Raw genomic sequence first — 15784 nt, 5'->3', positions numbered from 1 at the left:
ATTTATCAATATCAGACACATACAAACGATACTTTAACCAGGAAAAACAACAATTTATTATGAATTCATCTACACCAAGAATGCTATTTAAAATGGTATCCAGCCTATAAAAACTGACTAAATGAGCACAGACAGTTACTGTTGGGAGGGGGAAGCAAGCAGGTCAAATCTAAATATTACTCACCGCCACACACACGTGCCCTGTACACAGCAACTGAAAACAAAGTGATAAATGAAGAAAGGTGCAAAATTAACTAAACACACACACACACACACACACACACACACACACACACACACACACACACACACACACTTAAGGGGCAGTGAAGTGCACGTGAGGGCGTAACACCGCTGAATCTCAACTCCCAAGGCTGCCGCTCACGTCGGGGGTGCTGCTGGATCCCTTAACAAAAGACACAAAGCACAACAGTATATCAATTCATTGGATAAGATTCATTGAGATAATAAAAACACTCATACTCTTGGGAGATTATCCTTGTCTTGAACCTTTTTGTTGACTGCCAACTGTATCGTGTTTCTTTAATTGAATCGGTGGAGTTTTTGCTGTTACATTTGAGTTAAAGGGCAAATTTGATCAGTCGAACAGCTAAACTTTAGGCCGTGTGCGCGGCCGCGGTTACACTTTCAAAAACTGTCTCAGCTTGGACATTAAAATAGTAAATACTTGAATCAGTGAAGCAAAGTTGCTTTGAAAGAATATCTAATGTTGATGTTGATTTTGTTTCAGTAAATTCAATTGTATTAAACTAAATAATTCCATACCGTGCCATGTAATTTTAAGGTAAATATAGTTTCCCACGGCCAAACATAGAAACATACATGTTGGCAAAGAAAAGTCTTGCATGTTTTGTTTGTTTCTTTCTTTCTCGATAGTCATGTGTTTATTTGGTTTTGTATTTATTTTATCCAAGCATTTGTCACTTTTTGTTCTCAATGTTCTTTATCCACGATAGCAGTTATTGACTGGAAGAAAGATTAATTTCCTTTTATTCCATATGTCTCAAAGCAACATGTCATTCTTGTCATGTTTATAAAGCCACCCACCTGCCTGAACATCCGCGCTGGCTTAGCTCAGTGGTTACTTCGAACAACAATTCTTCTCCCGAATTCGATCGTTCTCTATCCCTTGGCGGGATCGAACCACGGGCGCTGTCCAGTGTTTTCTGTCTCTCTGGTCTGACATGCTGTAGTCATGTAAAGGATTCTCATTCTCAGTTTATTTGGTTTTGCATTTATTCTGCATGCATTTGTCATATTTAGTAGGCCTACTCCATATTCTTTATCCACGATGCATTTATGGACTGGAATAAAGATGAATTTCCTTTTATTCCATATGTCTCAAAGCAACACGTCATTCTTGTCATGTTTATAAAGCCACCCACCTGCCTGAACATCTGCGCTGGCTTAGCTCAGTGGTTACTTCGAACAACAATTCTTCTCCAGAATTCGATCGTTCTCTATCCATTCGCGGGATCAAACCACGGGCGCTGTCCAGTGTTTTCTGTCCCTCTGGTCACACATGCTGTCGTCATGTAAAGGATTCTCATAAATACCAACATCTTACTTTCAAAACTGTCTCAGTTTGGACATTAAAATAGTAAATACTTGAATCAGTGAAGCAAAGTTGCTTTGAAAGAATATCTAATGTCGATGTTGATTTTGTTTCAGTAATTAAACTAATTCATTCCATAACGTGCTATGTAATTTTAAGGTAGGCTAAATATAGTTTCCCACGACCAAACATAAAAACATAAATGTTTGGAAAGAAAAGTCTTACATGTTTTGTTTCTTTCTTTCTTTCTTTCTTTCTTGATAGACATGTGTTTATTTGGTTTTGTATTATTTATTTTATCCAAGCATTTGTCATTTTTTGTTCTCAATATTCTTTATCCACGACAGCAGTTATGGATCTGAAGAACGATTGACTTCCTTGTATTCTTTATAAGGATGTCACAAGCAACACGTCATTCTTGTCATGTTTATAAAGCCACCCACCTTCCTGAAAATCCGCGCTGGCTTAGCTCAGTGGTTACTTCGAACAACAATTCATCTCCAGAATTCCTACGTTCTCTATCCCTTCGCGGGATCGAACCACGGGCGCAGTCCAGTGTTTTCTGTCCCTCTGGTCACACATGCTGTCGTCATGTAAAGGATTCTCATAAATACCAACATTTTACTTTCTTAAATTGCCTCAGTGTGTAAATTAAAATATAAAAATACTTGAATCAGTGAAGCAAAGTTGCTCTGAAATAAATGTTGAGTTTGTTTTAGTAATGGCATTGTATTCACTTGTTCTCTTTAATTCCATACCACACCATTTCATTTTACAGAAAATATATATATATTTTGTATTGTTTATTTTTTAAACCGAACATATTATTTCAGACGTCCGGCTGGCACTCGCCTCAACACTGGTCCCTATCGGCTGTGGTCTGCCTTCATTTGTGCAGCGTTAATCTCGCAATATTTTGGTTTTCCGATTTCTCATGTATCAACAGAACTATTTTAAACATTGTATACGATAAATGTATACATTGAACTGTGCAATATCTTTAATAATCATGGATTCAAGATTTCTCTTTAAACGATAAGTTTTAACTAACAGAACTGTGCAATGATGGGTTGATACCGAGTGTTTCAGATTCCCACCTGCTCCTGAACGCACCTCCTCCCCCGTGAATGTGGCAGTATCAACAACAGCCCGTGCGTCAGATATTTGTATTTCCTTGTTTATTAAAATGAATATTCAATACTTATGAACTGATCTGGAATCAGGCAAATGTCTTCCTTATCGCGCATGCGTAACGCTGTCATCGACGCTGGTCTGTTGACAAATATCGGGGGAGGGACCACTGCGGCGTAAGTAGATCTTTGTTCAGAATGGAATATATTCTACATAATTTAGCAGTGTGTGTATATTATAGCCCCTCAAACTCGTTTTAGATTGTCTGTGTATGCTGTTGCAGTCACTGCCCGAACAAGGTTAGAGGAATGGAAAGTGCTTTGTTAAACATCTGTAAAACCGCTGGGGCCGAGTGGTAATGTAGCAGAAATGTAGAATCCCTGTCAAGCTAGCTACAAGAAAGCATGATTTCCGGTGCGAAGCCCCGAAGCAAAATACTTGTTCAAATACTAATGGTTAGCTATCTGAGTGAAATAGCACACAACCGAAAATACACAACTCGTGTAAGCAATCTGGCAAGTAAATAAAAACGTGGTTTCATAAAACCGTTTTTCACCGCACACAGTATTTTTTGTTTGGCCCGCATCATTTTATGCTTTAATTTTGAAGGCGACGACGGCTAGCTTCCGGTACCATCCACGGTAACTTCAGCTCAGCTCGCACAGCCTCAAAGCTAGCTACCAAAACCTTATTCAAAACACCGTTCCAGGTTTAAGCTTTGGGGGCATGTCGTTAAGAGACATATGAGTAGTCAGTATTGTATAGTTTTTATCTAGGTTTCATTATTTCCATTGTCTAACTTATGAACTTGTTTCACAGTCTGGCTGTGGGCGCGAGTGAAGGCGGTCTCGTCGTCCAAGACTGTCGGCAGCAATGAAGAGGTGAGCGGGACCGTAACATGCGCTATTGTCAACGTATAACAACAGAAATACATTGATAGACATGACTACACATCTTCTAACTAGTAGTGAATTCGTTAACAATAACATGACACCTCTCTTGTATTTCCATTTGTGCAGCCAACAGAAAAGCCCTGAACCAGATGGGGGTGTAACCGTCAACGAGGAAGGTAAAAACCAGAGGTGGAAGAAGTACTCAGATCTTGTACTTGAGTAAAAGTAAAAGCACCAGAGTGTAGGAATACTCTGTTACAAGTAAAAGTCCTGCATTCAAAATGTTACTTAAATAAAAGTACAAAAGTAATGGCATCAAAATGTACTTAAAGTACCAAAAGTAGAAGTACTCATCATGCAGATTGGCCCATTCCAGAATAATATATATTATATGTTTTGATTATAATGATTGATCATTAAAGTGTTATCAAAGCTGGTAAAGGTGCAGCTAGTTTGAATGACTTTGTATACCTCAGGGTAGCTTGTGAATTCACTCCATGTGTAACTAACGCCTTATTTAAATGTTGATTATATTTCAAATCATTAATCCAAATCTGCAAACTAACTAAAGGTATTAATTAAATGTAGTGGAGTAAACGTACACAATGTACCTCTGATTTTTAGTGTGGTAGAAGTGCAAAGTAGCAAAACATTTAAATACTCAAATAAAGTCCAAGTCCCTCAAATGTTACTTAAGTGCACTACTTGGGTAAATCTACTTATTTACTTTACACCACTGATAAAAACACATCATTGCCTATTAAATCTATCTTTACAGTATGTCCAAAAATATTTACATTTATATATTGTGTATCATTACAATTATTTGCTATGCTCTGTGTATGGTTTATTATACACAAGTTAAACAACCTGGTTTCCGACACAACCTTTTTTAAGTTAAAAACAATTATTATTTGATATGCTTTGAGGATGAAACCCTTTAATAAAACCACCATATGAGTGCATTTTAACCATGAAAACATGCTGTGTGTGCCTACTATATATCCTTACCTTTCAACTGTACCTTTAAGATGGCACACGGTTGTGGAATTACATGTATACCCATAGCACAATAAAGCTGTTATTTCTGTAAGATTTTTTCAAAGTTTACTAACATTTTCCGTGACTTTTTGCTCCTTCAGGGTCCGTAGCCACAGCAGAGGACCCGGCAGCTATTGCCACCATTCAGTCTGCCGCCACCTTCACCGACCAACCCATCAAATATCTCTTCAAGACAGAAGGAGCAGGCGGACAGGTAGGAAAGAGTTTCAATTAAGTCTTCAGGGGAAAACACACAGACAAAAATCAGAAAGAGACATCAAAGTAAAAAATGTACTTTAGGATTATTATGCAGATACAGAACAGAAGACAAAGTCAAAGCACACTGGAGTGAAGTGGCATTACAAATCTATATTTGTGGAGAAAGACATCAAGTTGTAGACATCCTCTCCTGAACCAACAGCTTCTTCACAGAAGAAAGAAAGACCTTGGGGGGTCACATGACTGACGACTGTAGCCAACCCGCCCCCTAAAAAACCCCCAAATAAGTTAAGGCCAAAAGCAGCTGCTTTGATTTGCCAAATCCCCCCCTTCAGACTGTCCTTGTTGTCAGGTTCTCAGAACACAGTATTACCCTGATACATGCAACTCATTTGAAGTGCAAATCTTGTCTGTGACTCCACCTTTCTTGATAATCGTGCCAGTTTGCAATACCCCCTGGTCTCAGCACTCATGACCCACTTCACTTAATGGAGACCTAAAAGTAGAAGGTATATTCAATCTCTCTATCTGTATGCTCAGAATTCTTACAAAGTGTTGGACAGAGCTTGACTTTGAACTAGGGCTGTGCAATTAATCGTATTTTAATCGCAATTACGATTTTGGCCTGCCACAATTACGAAAACAACATAATCGAAAAAAAAAATTATTTTGCTTTGCTACAGTAGGTTGTGACAGTGCACTGCAACATATTTGATCTAATTCATTTTGGTCTCATTTATTTGTATTTATCATATTTATATATGTTTAGTAGCTTGGGGAAGTGCGCTCCAAAATATTTGTTGATCTTGTTTATTGGTATTTATTATTTTGATATTATTTATTTAAATGTATCATTTATTTTATTTATTTTTGTATTGGTTTTTCAGTTGAATTATACGTTCAGGGTAATCAACAGTTAAAAAGATACTCTTCAAATTATTATTTGTATTTGTTTTAAAGTTCAATAAATGGATTTTTTCAAAGTCAATGAATAATCGTATATAATAATCGTGATATCAATTATTGACCCAAATAATCGTGATTATGATTTTTGCCATAATCGCACAGCCCTACTTTGAACAGTTATGTTATTAAGGTTAGCTGTAAGCTTAATTTTGAGCATAATGTTGGATAAATGCTTGATTTTTTAAATAATCTGGCGTTTTGGCGACACAATTATTCATGATGAAATGAGCTAGCTCAGCATTAAATAATGATGATAACATACAATCAAAGTGCGTATGAAAAACTGCCAAGATACATTGATTGTTGTGCGTATAAAGAAAATATTTAAACTTTTTCTCAACTGCATTCATAGTTATAACTTTGTTGTTTTCCATTGCATTCATAGTGACACTAGGTAATTGCAATTCCCCTTAGGGGTTAAGGTGGACATATTGTACTCATTTCATGAAGGTCTTTATTTTTGTCTTTTTAGTGTGTGTGTGGGAGAGAAACTCCCTCTAGAGCAGGGATGGGCAAATGGCGGCCCCACCTCCTCTTTTTGCAGCCCTCAGATGAATTTATAAACAACGTAATTAATAAAAAAAAAAATATATATATATTTTTACTTGTAGTACTGATACCGTCCACTAGACTCCTAGTTACGTCGCGAGCTGCGTACATGATTTCAAATACCGCAAAATAATCTGTGACGCGTTTGTGTGTATTGTGTTTGTTTCCCGGGGAAACACTCACAAGAAACACTGGCTGTTGTTATGCCTGCTGTGACGTTAAGTTACTGCGTGTAATTATGCCGTTACAAGCTTCAAAGTTGTATTTATCATCTGAATTTGGCGAAACAAGTTTAATATTCTGAAAGCCAATACTTTGTTTATTTGAAATCAGATGAAAACAAACTGTCACGGACCCTGCCGTGTTATCTATGATTACTATACGCTTTTCATTCATAATTTTAGCGGAGGGAGGGGGAGCGGCGCTGAGGAACAGCAGAGTGCGGGTTGACAGGTGTCTGTGTTGACACTCCTCTTGTGCGTCAGCAGAGACAGGCTACAAGTGTCTTAGGTTCAAGTTAGACAACTAATGTCTGGGTTAGTGTTCATGACTTCATGTTTATGTCATCTTAATGGTTAATCTCAATGCACACACATTTTCCGTGCTTTCCAATAGTTTAAAATAGTTTTATTCCACTGTTAAATAACCTGTTCAATACAAACATGCCACTTGTAAACATTAAATAACATTTCTGTGAACTGACATTTGTTTAGTGAGCATATTAGAGGATGTTCCCTGAAAGATTGGAAAATGTCAATGAAGATGTCAGACTTAGTATATTTGTTAATAATTACATACAACACATGGAATTTGTGTGTGTGTGTGTTCCAAGTGAATCTGCGGCCCCCTGGTGGCCAGTACATACATTATGTGGCCCCCACCACCATCAAAGTTGCTCATCCCTGCTCTAGAGGGAACACAGGGATTTTAGCCTTTGCAGACCATTTACATGCAAACCTATGTTACACACTACAGGAAGATGTATTAATCTTAATGATAAAGGCTTTGAGAGTCTGGACATTTTTAGTTTAGGTTCCTTAAAAGTACTTTATTTTAGTAAAGAAAATGCTGCACAAACCCCGTATGCCCGACAGTTGTGTGTTGGTCTCCTCAGTGATAATGAAGTATTGATCACTCAGTGTGACATGTTGTGTCCCAGGTGACTTACAGAGTGATCCAGGTGTCCGATGGCCAGTTGGAGGGTCAAACAGACGGAGCTGCAGCCGTCAGCCTGGTCACTGGTTTCCCAGCATCCACTCAGGCTGTCACACAGGTGAGAACCACACTGACCAACCGAGAATAAGTGTCTATAAAGGCAAAAACTATTAATTTGAAACAAAAATCAAGCATAGTTTAGACAGAGGTTAGCGAAATAGATGTAACATGAAGACAGGCCTTAATGAAACTTGTCTGGTTCAGAATCAGAAATATGTCATCCGTCATGCACCGGTGAACTTACATATTAAAAAACAGGCAACCACACGTTAATACAAATATGAAAAAATAAATGCACATTCTTGGTAAAAATGTTTATAAAAAGCTGTATTTAAAACAAGGAAGTGAAGATGTACATGTATTAAAGGAGCCATTGTCATTCATCATAAACAATGGTCATAAACTGTAAAAAATCTATGTACTTTACATATAAGCAGGGTTAAAGTGCTTCCTACAAAGATTCTTAGTAAGGAAAGAGTCCCCACTCTTCCACACCGCTGTAGACAGAGTTTTGTAGTTCTCGCAACTCAAACAGAGTGATAGATCTTCCTCTCTGTAGCAGATTGCACCCCATCACTAGGCCTGTCACGATAATTAATTTTGCTGGACGATACATTTTCCCGGAAATATTGCGATAAACGATAATATTGTCGGCACTGGCCATCACATTCAAGAATCACATTCTCCCAGTTAAATTCTCATTCATATAATATAAAAAATGTATGCCTCTGGAAAATGTATTCTTCGAGCTAAGACATGCAGTGTTTGGATAAACTCTCTCATTTACTGTGTACCTGTGAGGAGTGCTGATGTGAGTGTGTGTTTGGTGTCAGGCTGTGTTCTCCCAGCCCGAGGGACTGGAGGGAGACGGCAGCTCGGAGACGCAGTACACATACTACCCTGCCACCATCGCAGACGCCACCACGGGAACCATGGTAACCACAGTGCAGGCCTCCGACACTCTGCTGGGTCAGACCACACCCACAGGTAAGCACTGCTGTGTGTGTGTGTTTATGCAGCTAAGGCTGCTTTCTTGTTGGAAAAACTATATAATGCTATTTTCCTATAATAACTACTTAAATATGATATATTATCAGGTTGTAATGATAAATGTGCGGGTATGCATATTTGATAGATCTGTACTTTATCTGTATAGATGTTAATGTGATAGAGACTATAAATGAGAGCAACCAATCCGGGTGCTTGTCCTCTGTCATGGCCCCGCCCCATTTTGGGCGAAAACATGCTTTCATATGACTGCCAGTAAATACAGAATCTGAGTTTTTGCTTATCACATCAAAAAATAATTGTATCTACATGGAGCCCAGTTATGATGGTCAGTCAGGGAAACAATTACATAATGTCGTTCGAGATCGATGATCGGCGTTGATATGTAAGGCATAATGTGCAGCGTCATTAATGAAAAAAGAACACCAACAGGGTGAGTCAAGATCACCATGTCGTTGTTCTTTTCATTAATGACCGCCTCGCTGCACATTTTACCGCTCATCTCCAGAGCTCTCGCAGGCCGCTCTCCTTAGGAGCGGCCTGCGAGAGCCTCTGGATTATCCAAATTGCCCAATCGTAATTGAGTATTGAACTGTGTAAAAAATGAAATTAAAATCAATAGGGGATCGATGTCCTTTGACACTCAAACAGGGATTTCCCTTCGGTTTGTCAGTGTATAATATTTAAATTCACCATCCTATATTTTTTACTTTTAACGTTACAGCTGTTGACTTTGACGATTGGCATTAACCTCATTAGCATCATAATAAACCTGTGTGACATACACCCATTGGCTGACTGGGTATCATTGTTTATCGTCCTCTCTGTGGATGGCCTGAAGCCTTTTTCCATCCTTTTTTCTAAGAGAAAGTAAAGAAAATCTTAACTTTGGATCTTCTTTGTTGTTCCAAGTACAACACACGTCACATTTTTAAGAGTGTTTGTTCGTTGGTATGTGTGTACCTCCTAAATACTGTATGGCATCTCTTCTCTTTTTTAGATGAATGTATTTTTATGCATGGTCCCTGTTTAATAAAGACATTATAATATTAATAATAAATGAATGAAATGCAACTTTTAAAATCATTAATCAAAAAGTCATTTTAAGTAGTTTTGAAGAAGTCTTTATTTGTATTACCATAATTAAAGGCCTTTACTTTAAGATGATTATTCTAAGATGCTTAACGTTTTATCTGTAGCTGACAGTAAGCTTTTGTTTTTCAGGGCAGCTTTACGTGATGATGTCACCCCAGGAAGTTCTGACGGGTTCCAATCAAAGGACGCTCGCACCGCGCACTCAGCCATACATAGCGTAATTACATCCTCCTTTAACAGAAATACAGCACTGGTTCTTCAATACACAGTCAATCGTAGAACATCTTCTATAAAAAAATGTTTTCCCAGTTTGGGAATCATAAAGTGTATCTTATATCTAGCAAAATCTTTGCTTTCATCTTTTTTTTTTAGAAAGCAAGAAGCTCCCCGGGGTTCCAGAGATGATAAGCGGCGAGCTCAGCACAACGAAGGTCAGTGCTCATGTCCAGTGTATCAATTTAATATCTGATCAGGTATGGATTATAAATTAAATTTGTAATGTTGTTCAAACAGTTGAGCGCCGGCGCAGGGACAAGATTAACAACTGGATAGTGCAGCTGTCAAAGGCCATCCCAGACTGTAACATTGACTACACCAAGACAGGACAGGTGAGCTCTTGTTTTTATTTCCAGAAGCACAACATTTGTTACACTAAAAAGGATTGGGAAAGAAAGAGCTGGCAATTTCTATAATTCCTAAATTCTCTTGTGTTTTGTTTCAGAGTAAAGGAGGAATCTTGTCCAAAGCCTGTGATTACATCAAGGAGCTCCGACAGAGTAACCTGAAGCTGGGGGAGGATATCAGCACCCTGGACCGCCTCAGGATGGACAACCAGCTACTCAGACAGGAGGTACCACTGCACGTGTTTTTAGACAGCTGTCAAGTCTAGTTACTTTTTGTCAGTAAAGTGGACAGCCATGGAAACAATATAGTGATTTCTCAAATATTGGTGGTGGTTCAGTGATGACGTTAGCATGGCAAGGGCTCCTGGATTAAAAGGAATGACAGTGTTTCCCCTAGGATGGAGTCATAGCAGCGGTGCTAAGGCACGTGGGCCCAGCATAATGTGAGCGCGGAGCGCGTGGAATTCTTTAGTGTGTGCACGTGCGAAGTGCGCCCCGCCAATTTGTTTCTATGTGTCTGCCAGCACAAGAAAGGCTCTTGAGGCCTAGTACCAGGGCCGGTTCTAGCCAATTTGCTGCCCTCGGCGAGATTTTATATATAAAGAATAAATGAAAAATCTCTACAAAAGACAAATACACTACAAAAACAGAAACTTATTGACATAGGTAATATACGTCAAAATGGCTTCAAATGTATTCAGTATTGTATGAATTTTTTTTCATTTAATTTATTTATTTTTGAACATTTTAAAGTAAAATGCTTCAATCTGGTGCACTTTGAGCACACAATTACTAGAGACCTGATCTAGGGGGTACAACTCTAAAACAAGTTTACATTTTAATAATCAAATAAGTATGTGAACATAACCAATAACCTACCATAGCCAATAACAAATAAATGTAACTTATTTTATTTTTGTGGTTCATTCATATCTTATTTTACCCAGTTAACATTTATTTATTTATGCATATTTTTGTATCTCTCCAACTTTAAACGATATTTTTGGTTTACTGTCCTATAGTATACATTGGAATGATTTCAAACCTGTTTTTATTTATCCTAATAATTATAAAGGAGTGCCTTGGAAATATGTGTTTACATAATTTGTGGTCAAAACGTTTGAGACCCACTGAGATGACTTAGACTAAAATTACTCCTCTCTCTCTCCCTCGCTCGCTCCCACGCTCGCACTTTGGCTGTGAGCTGCGGGCGCCTGATAAGCCAACATCCCCCACTTTCATCACTTACAGCGCCCATCGTACAGGGCAAATGAAAAGTGTAACCGGGGTGAAATTTACTTAATTATGAATGTTGTTACATCAAGGCCGAAAATTAGGATGAGCGCCAACGGTCAAAAAAAATGTTTCCCCTCCCAGAGCTACCAGCACAGCGCCCCCCAGATCTGGCGCCCTATGCCAAAAATGTGCCCTGCCTAGTTCATACAGTGGCAATGTCTCAAGATTTAGCAAAAATACACCTTTATTGAACATACAGTAACACAAATACTACAAATCCACATAAGAAACAATCAAAAATGAAAAAGGGTCGCCACTTATTATTTTATTTAAAAAAAAAAAAAGTAAAAAAAAAATATATATATATATTTTTTTTGGGTACCTGGCTGGTGCCCCCTAGCAGCGGCGCGCATATTTTAGCAGCGGCGCTGCGCCGCCACTATTTGTATATAGGGGAAACACTGAATGAGATTCTTCCATTGGATTAGGAATATTGCAAAGAATGAGATCTGTGGCAAACGTACTCTTATAACACATTTTATTAAGCATTAGATTCTCCACATATTAACACCACCTTCTTGAGGCGTAAATGTAAACTACATCACAGTTGCATGGCTGTGCATCACGACTGCTAAGCTAAAGGTGGCTAATGTTCGTTGTGGTGACATTTAGTATTCTCATTTAGTCACTTGTTTGCAGCCGCTGTTTTAACACTAGAACCGCCAACGGGTCAATTTTACCCGCAGCTGTTTTTTGATTGTATGTAACTTTTTTTCAATAAAATATTAATGTCTCCCAGTCCGTGACTTTTCCTGAAATTGTGTTATGTAGCACCCTCTGTTGTTAAACATTGTCAATATGAAGTCAGATTTAAATAATGGCCAAAAAAATTGCCATTTATACCTATATCCGCCTGCGAGTAATATTTACCTCATAGAAAATGCAGCGTAAACATGACGTGTTGCTATAGCAACGCCTTTTGTCTACTACGGTTCCTTATAGATAGAGAGATAGATTGAGAGAGAGATAGATAGATAGAGAGATAGAGATAGAGAGATAGACAGATAGACAGATAGATAGTTATAGATAGAGAGAGATAGAGAGATTTGTACCTAAACAAAACACAAGTCTAACACCAAGCGTTTAAATCAGCACTGTTAGCGATATACAAACTATATCATATGAAAAGCTGAGAGTCCACAGATTCTATTGGTATAAGTTTCATCCCTGTGCGATCAAAACTCACTGTTCTACATGATAAATAAAAGAACATTGTACCTTGAAAATCAATAGCGGGTAAATTTGGCGGTTTTAGGTATACAGCGACCTCTGGCGGTTCTAGTGTTAATGACACATAGAAGCTTCAGACATTCACGATTGGGGTATTTACTGATGTATTTTACGTCGTAGATCAAAACAGGCAAATCTCTCCAGTTTGTCAACCACTGACTCTATTTCGGGCATCTAACCAACAACATGTTCAAAAAATGGATGACTTTGAGACAAGGGAACCGGAAGTGGTGAAATGCTGACATATTTCCAGGTTTATAGCTACTCTAAAAAAGTCTTAAATTGAACATAACTTACAGACAAATCCGCCTGCTGATTTATGTGTTCTACTCATAAATTGAACATGTGTACACTGACAACTGAAAAGGGAATGTTTGGTTTAGCAACCACCCACAAGCACAGTTAGGCACTCTTGCGGCTTTCACACCAGCGCTTTTCCCTTTCTAGCTCCTAGCGAGAGCTTTTCTGGTTCAGCTCCGGTTTCCCTTTTCAGCTCCCGCTCTGTTCACACTGCCCAGAGCTGCCGCTGCTGCGTCATGACGTCACAGTTTACGTCGCTGATTTTCTCCCACAACAACAACGGGCCGGGGACTGCGTCGGGTCGATGATCGTGTTGCTTTTAATCATACGAAGCCAGATCAAATTAAATAACGACTTCTCCAACCTTATACTTTTCTCCAGAGTGCCGTGGTTCATTGTTTATTAATGTGTTTCAGCGGCATTTACCGACCGCTGCAGTGCTGGCTGCACTTCCACGGGAGTTTATTCTCCCGTTAGCTCCGGGTTAGCTCACACGGCTCTAAAGTATTCACTGTCTGACTGTCACACAAGCAGCTGATACATATCCCCAGTTCCCCTTAAGTGAATGTGTGTCAGTCTGAATTGACGCTGTTTGGCATCACAACGCTGTTATGAAAGTTTCTCTGGTAGAACATGGGTGATGTTAGCATAGCAACCGAAGCTAAACTGACTACTTGCTAAGCCGTTTTCTACAGGCACATTTTACCGGCGTATTTTTCATTATGATTCTACTTGTGATAGTCGGACATGACAACCTGTACAGCCCATGTATCTCCACAATGATCAATAACAGCGAACGGATGGTCAAAGTAAGGTTTCCTGCACGCCTCGACGTAAGAGACGTAAGAGACGTAAGCGACGCCGCGTCATAGCTCCGAAGCTCTTGCCTCTGGACCGACAATTTTTTGGAGCTGGAAGTGAACCGCATTCTGGAGCTATGATGCGCCGCCGCTGCGGTGTGAACAGGAAAAACCGGCGCTTTTCCAGCTCCAGCTCCGAGCAGGAGCTGGAAAAGCGCCGGTGTGAAAGGGGCATCTGTGTCAATGTAGGACTCATTTCTCCTTAAGCTGTTGTGTGAAATTTGTTATGACCCAGGTCTTGTGAGAAAACAAGTTTTTTCCAACCTCCAAAGTCTAAAGCAAAACCACTGTACTAGGATTACATGCTTACTAAATGTTATAATGTGATCCATAATGCTGTTATTATGTATTTCATCTGGTTGAAATACATAATAACAGAAATGGGGAAAACGCTATATCTAAAAGTAGAAATTTAGGCAGGAAACAAATGCTAAATGCCCAGCAATCAATTCAAATCAAATGTTTCCAATAGCTTGAAAATGTACTTGCACGATTAAAAAACGATCAAAACAGTTGCATAATCGATGATGAGTAAACCCTGCTGTTGGTTGCGTAGAACAGTCTAGTTTAAGAGTTGATACAATGGCTTGCAGGTTAAAAAAAACATCTAGCCATCTGTTACATCTTGTAGTTATTGATCAGAATCTTTTTTTAAGGGAATAGAATAATATGTTTTCAACATATTACAAGTACTACAATACATACTTGACATATGTCTTGACAAAATTGGTTAATAAGTGTGTTTGCGTCGTATTTTAGATGCAAATGTGGCACTGGTGATTGGTTTAACTTATAATCAGGATTTGTCTACTTAAAGCCAGAATATGACTTCTAAAGCATGTAGTGGATACCTACATTCTAATGAAACACTTAATGCTCCTTTGTCCAGACTTCAACATGACTTGAGTTAGTCACAGTTGTTGCATGAAAGAAGGTCAAGAGTCAGCTGATGAGGCAGTATTACTACTTCTTAACTATCTTTGTTGCTGTTGCTTAGGTGGAGGACTGGAAATCCAAGAATCAGATCCTGAGGAACCTCCTACGACAGCACGGCATTGTGGGATCATCCAGCACAGACCCCCAGTGAGAACCCTGATGCCCCGGGGTATTTGAAGACAACCGCGTATGGGCCAAAAGAGTACTTGAAATGCTTTGAGATACTTTATTTGTGATCGAGAGTGCATGAAAACAATTGAATATGGTCATTGGTATTCCAATCCAGCATCTTTGCATAATGAAATCTTTGAATATTATCGTCAAAGCTTTTTACAACATTGAAATGTAAAGAATGTCATTGAAAGTCATCAGTCAAACAAAGCCCTTGTAGAATGCCTTCCTCCACAAACATTATGATTGTTCATTAACCTCCAGTACAGTAAGCTCCAAAACATGACCAGCTACTCATGTCACTTTTTTTTAACCTCTGCAGTACCGTGCTTCTCTGCATCAAATGCACTCATGTTAATGTCTCATTGTATCCATGCTTTGACTTGTTTTGATCTAATCAATATCACTAAGACCAGATGATACCAACTTCATAGTTCAGCTCTTTGCTTTGTATTTTTGTACGTTTCATAAAACCTTACTGGGGACAATAATTTAATTGCTACCATTTAACCTAATAAAGTAACAGAGGTTGGTTAGCTTTTCATTGTAGGTAGGCTATGTATGTCTTTATAATAAAAGGAAAAAGCAAATAATATACTGTACGTACATAAGCCACTGTTTATTAAAGGCGGTAAATTGGTTATAATATGACAACCTGTTTTTATTTCCTTGTAT

General features: G+C 38.6%; 1 protein-coding gene across 2 annotated transcripts; it reads left to right on the top strand.

Annotated features, from left to right (window-relative positions):
* Window positions 1–2839: 2839 nt before the first annotated feature.
* Window positions 2840–15760, top strand: LOC117468949 (upstream stimulatory factor 1-like). 2 transcript variants are annotated; one of them, XM_034113335.1, is made up of 11 exons: window positions 2840–2883; window positions 3527–3588; window positions 3727–3776; window positions 4743–4855; window positions 7535–7648; window positions 8424–8577; window positions 9823–9910; window positions 10066–10124; window positions 10207–10301; window positions 10415–10543; window positions 15000–15760. In XM_034113335.1, the coding sequence occupies exons 2-11, from the start codon at window positions 3581–3583 to the stop codon at window positions 15087–15089; spliced, it is 900 nt and encodes a 299-aa protein (XP_033969226.1). In that variant the 5' UTR covers window positions 2840–2883; window positions 3527–3580; the 3' UTR covers window positions 15090–15760. The 2 variants fall into 2 exon arrangements, with proteins under 2 accessions (XP_033969226.1, XP_033969227.1); XM_034113336.1 differs by lacking the exon at window positions 2840–2883 and adding an exon at window positions 2988–3006.
* The last annotated feature ends 24 nt before the right edge of the window (window positions 15761–15784 follow it).

Source organism: Trematomus bernacchii, unplaced genomic scaffold, assembly GCF_902827165.1.
Source record: "Trematomus bernacchii unplaced genomic scaffold, fTreBer1.1, whole genome shotgun sequence".
NCBI lineage: Eukaryota > Metazoa > Chordata > Actinopteri > Perciformes > Nototheniidae > Trematomus > Trematomus bernacchii.
This window is presented reverse-complemented; position numbering and strand designations above follow the sequence as displayed.

Coding starts and splice junctions, on each gene's coding strand:
- LOC117468949 (XM_034113335.1), top strand. Junction 9,911..10,065: donor CGCACTCAGCCATACATAGC/GTAATTACATCC, acceptor TTTTTTTTTTAG/AAAGCAAGAAGCTCCCCGGG. Junction 10,302..10,414: donor ACTACACCAAGACAGGACAG/GTGAGCTCTTGT, acceptor GTTTTGTTTCAG/AGTAAAGGAGGAATCTTGTC.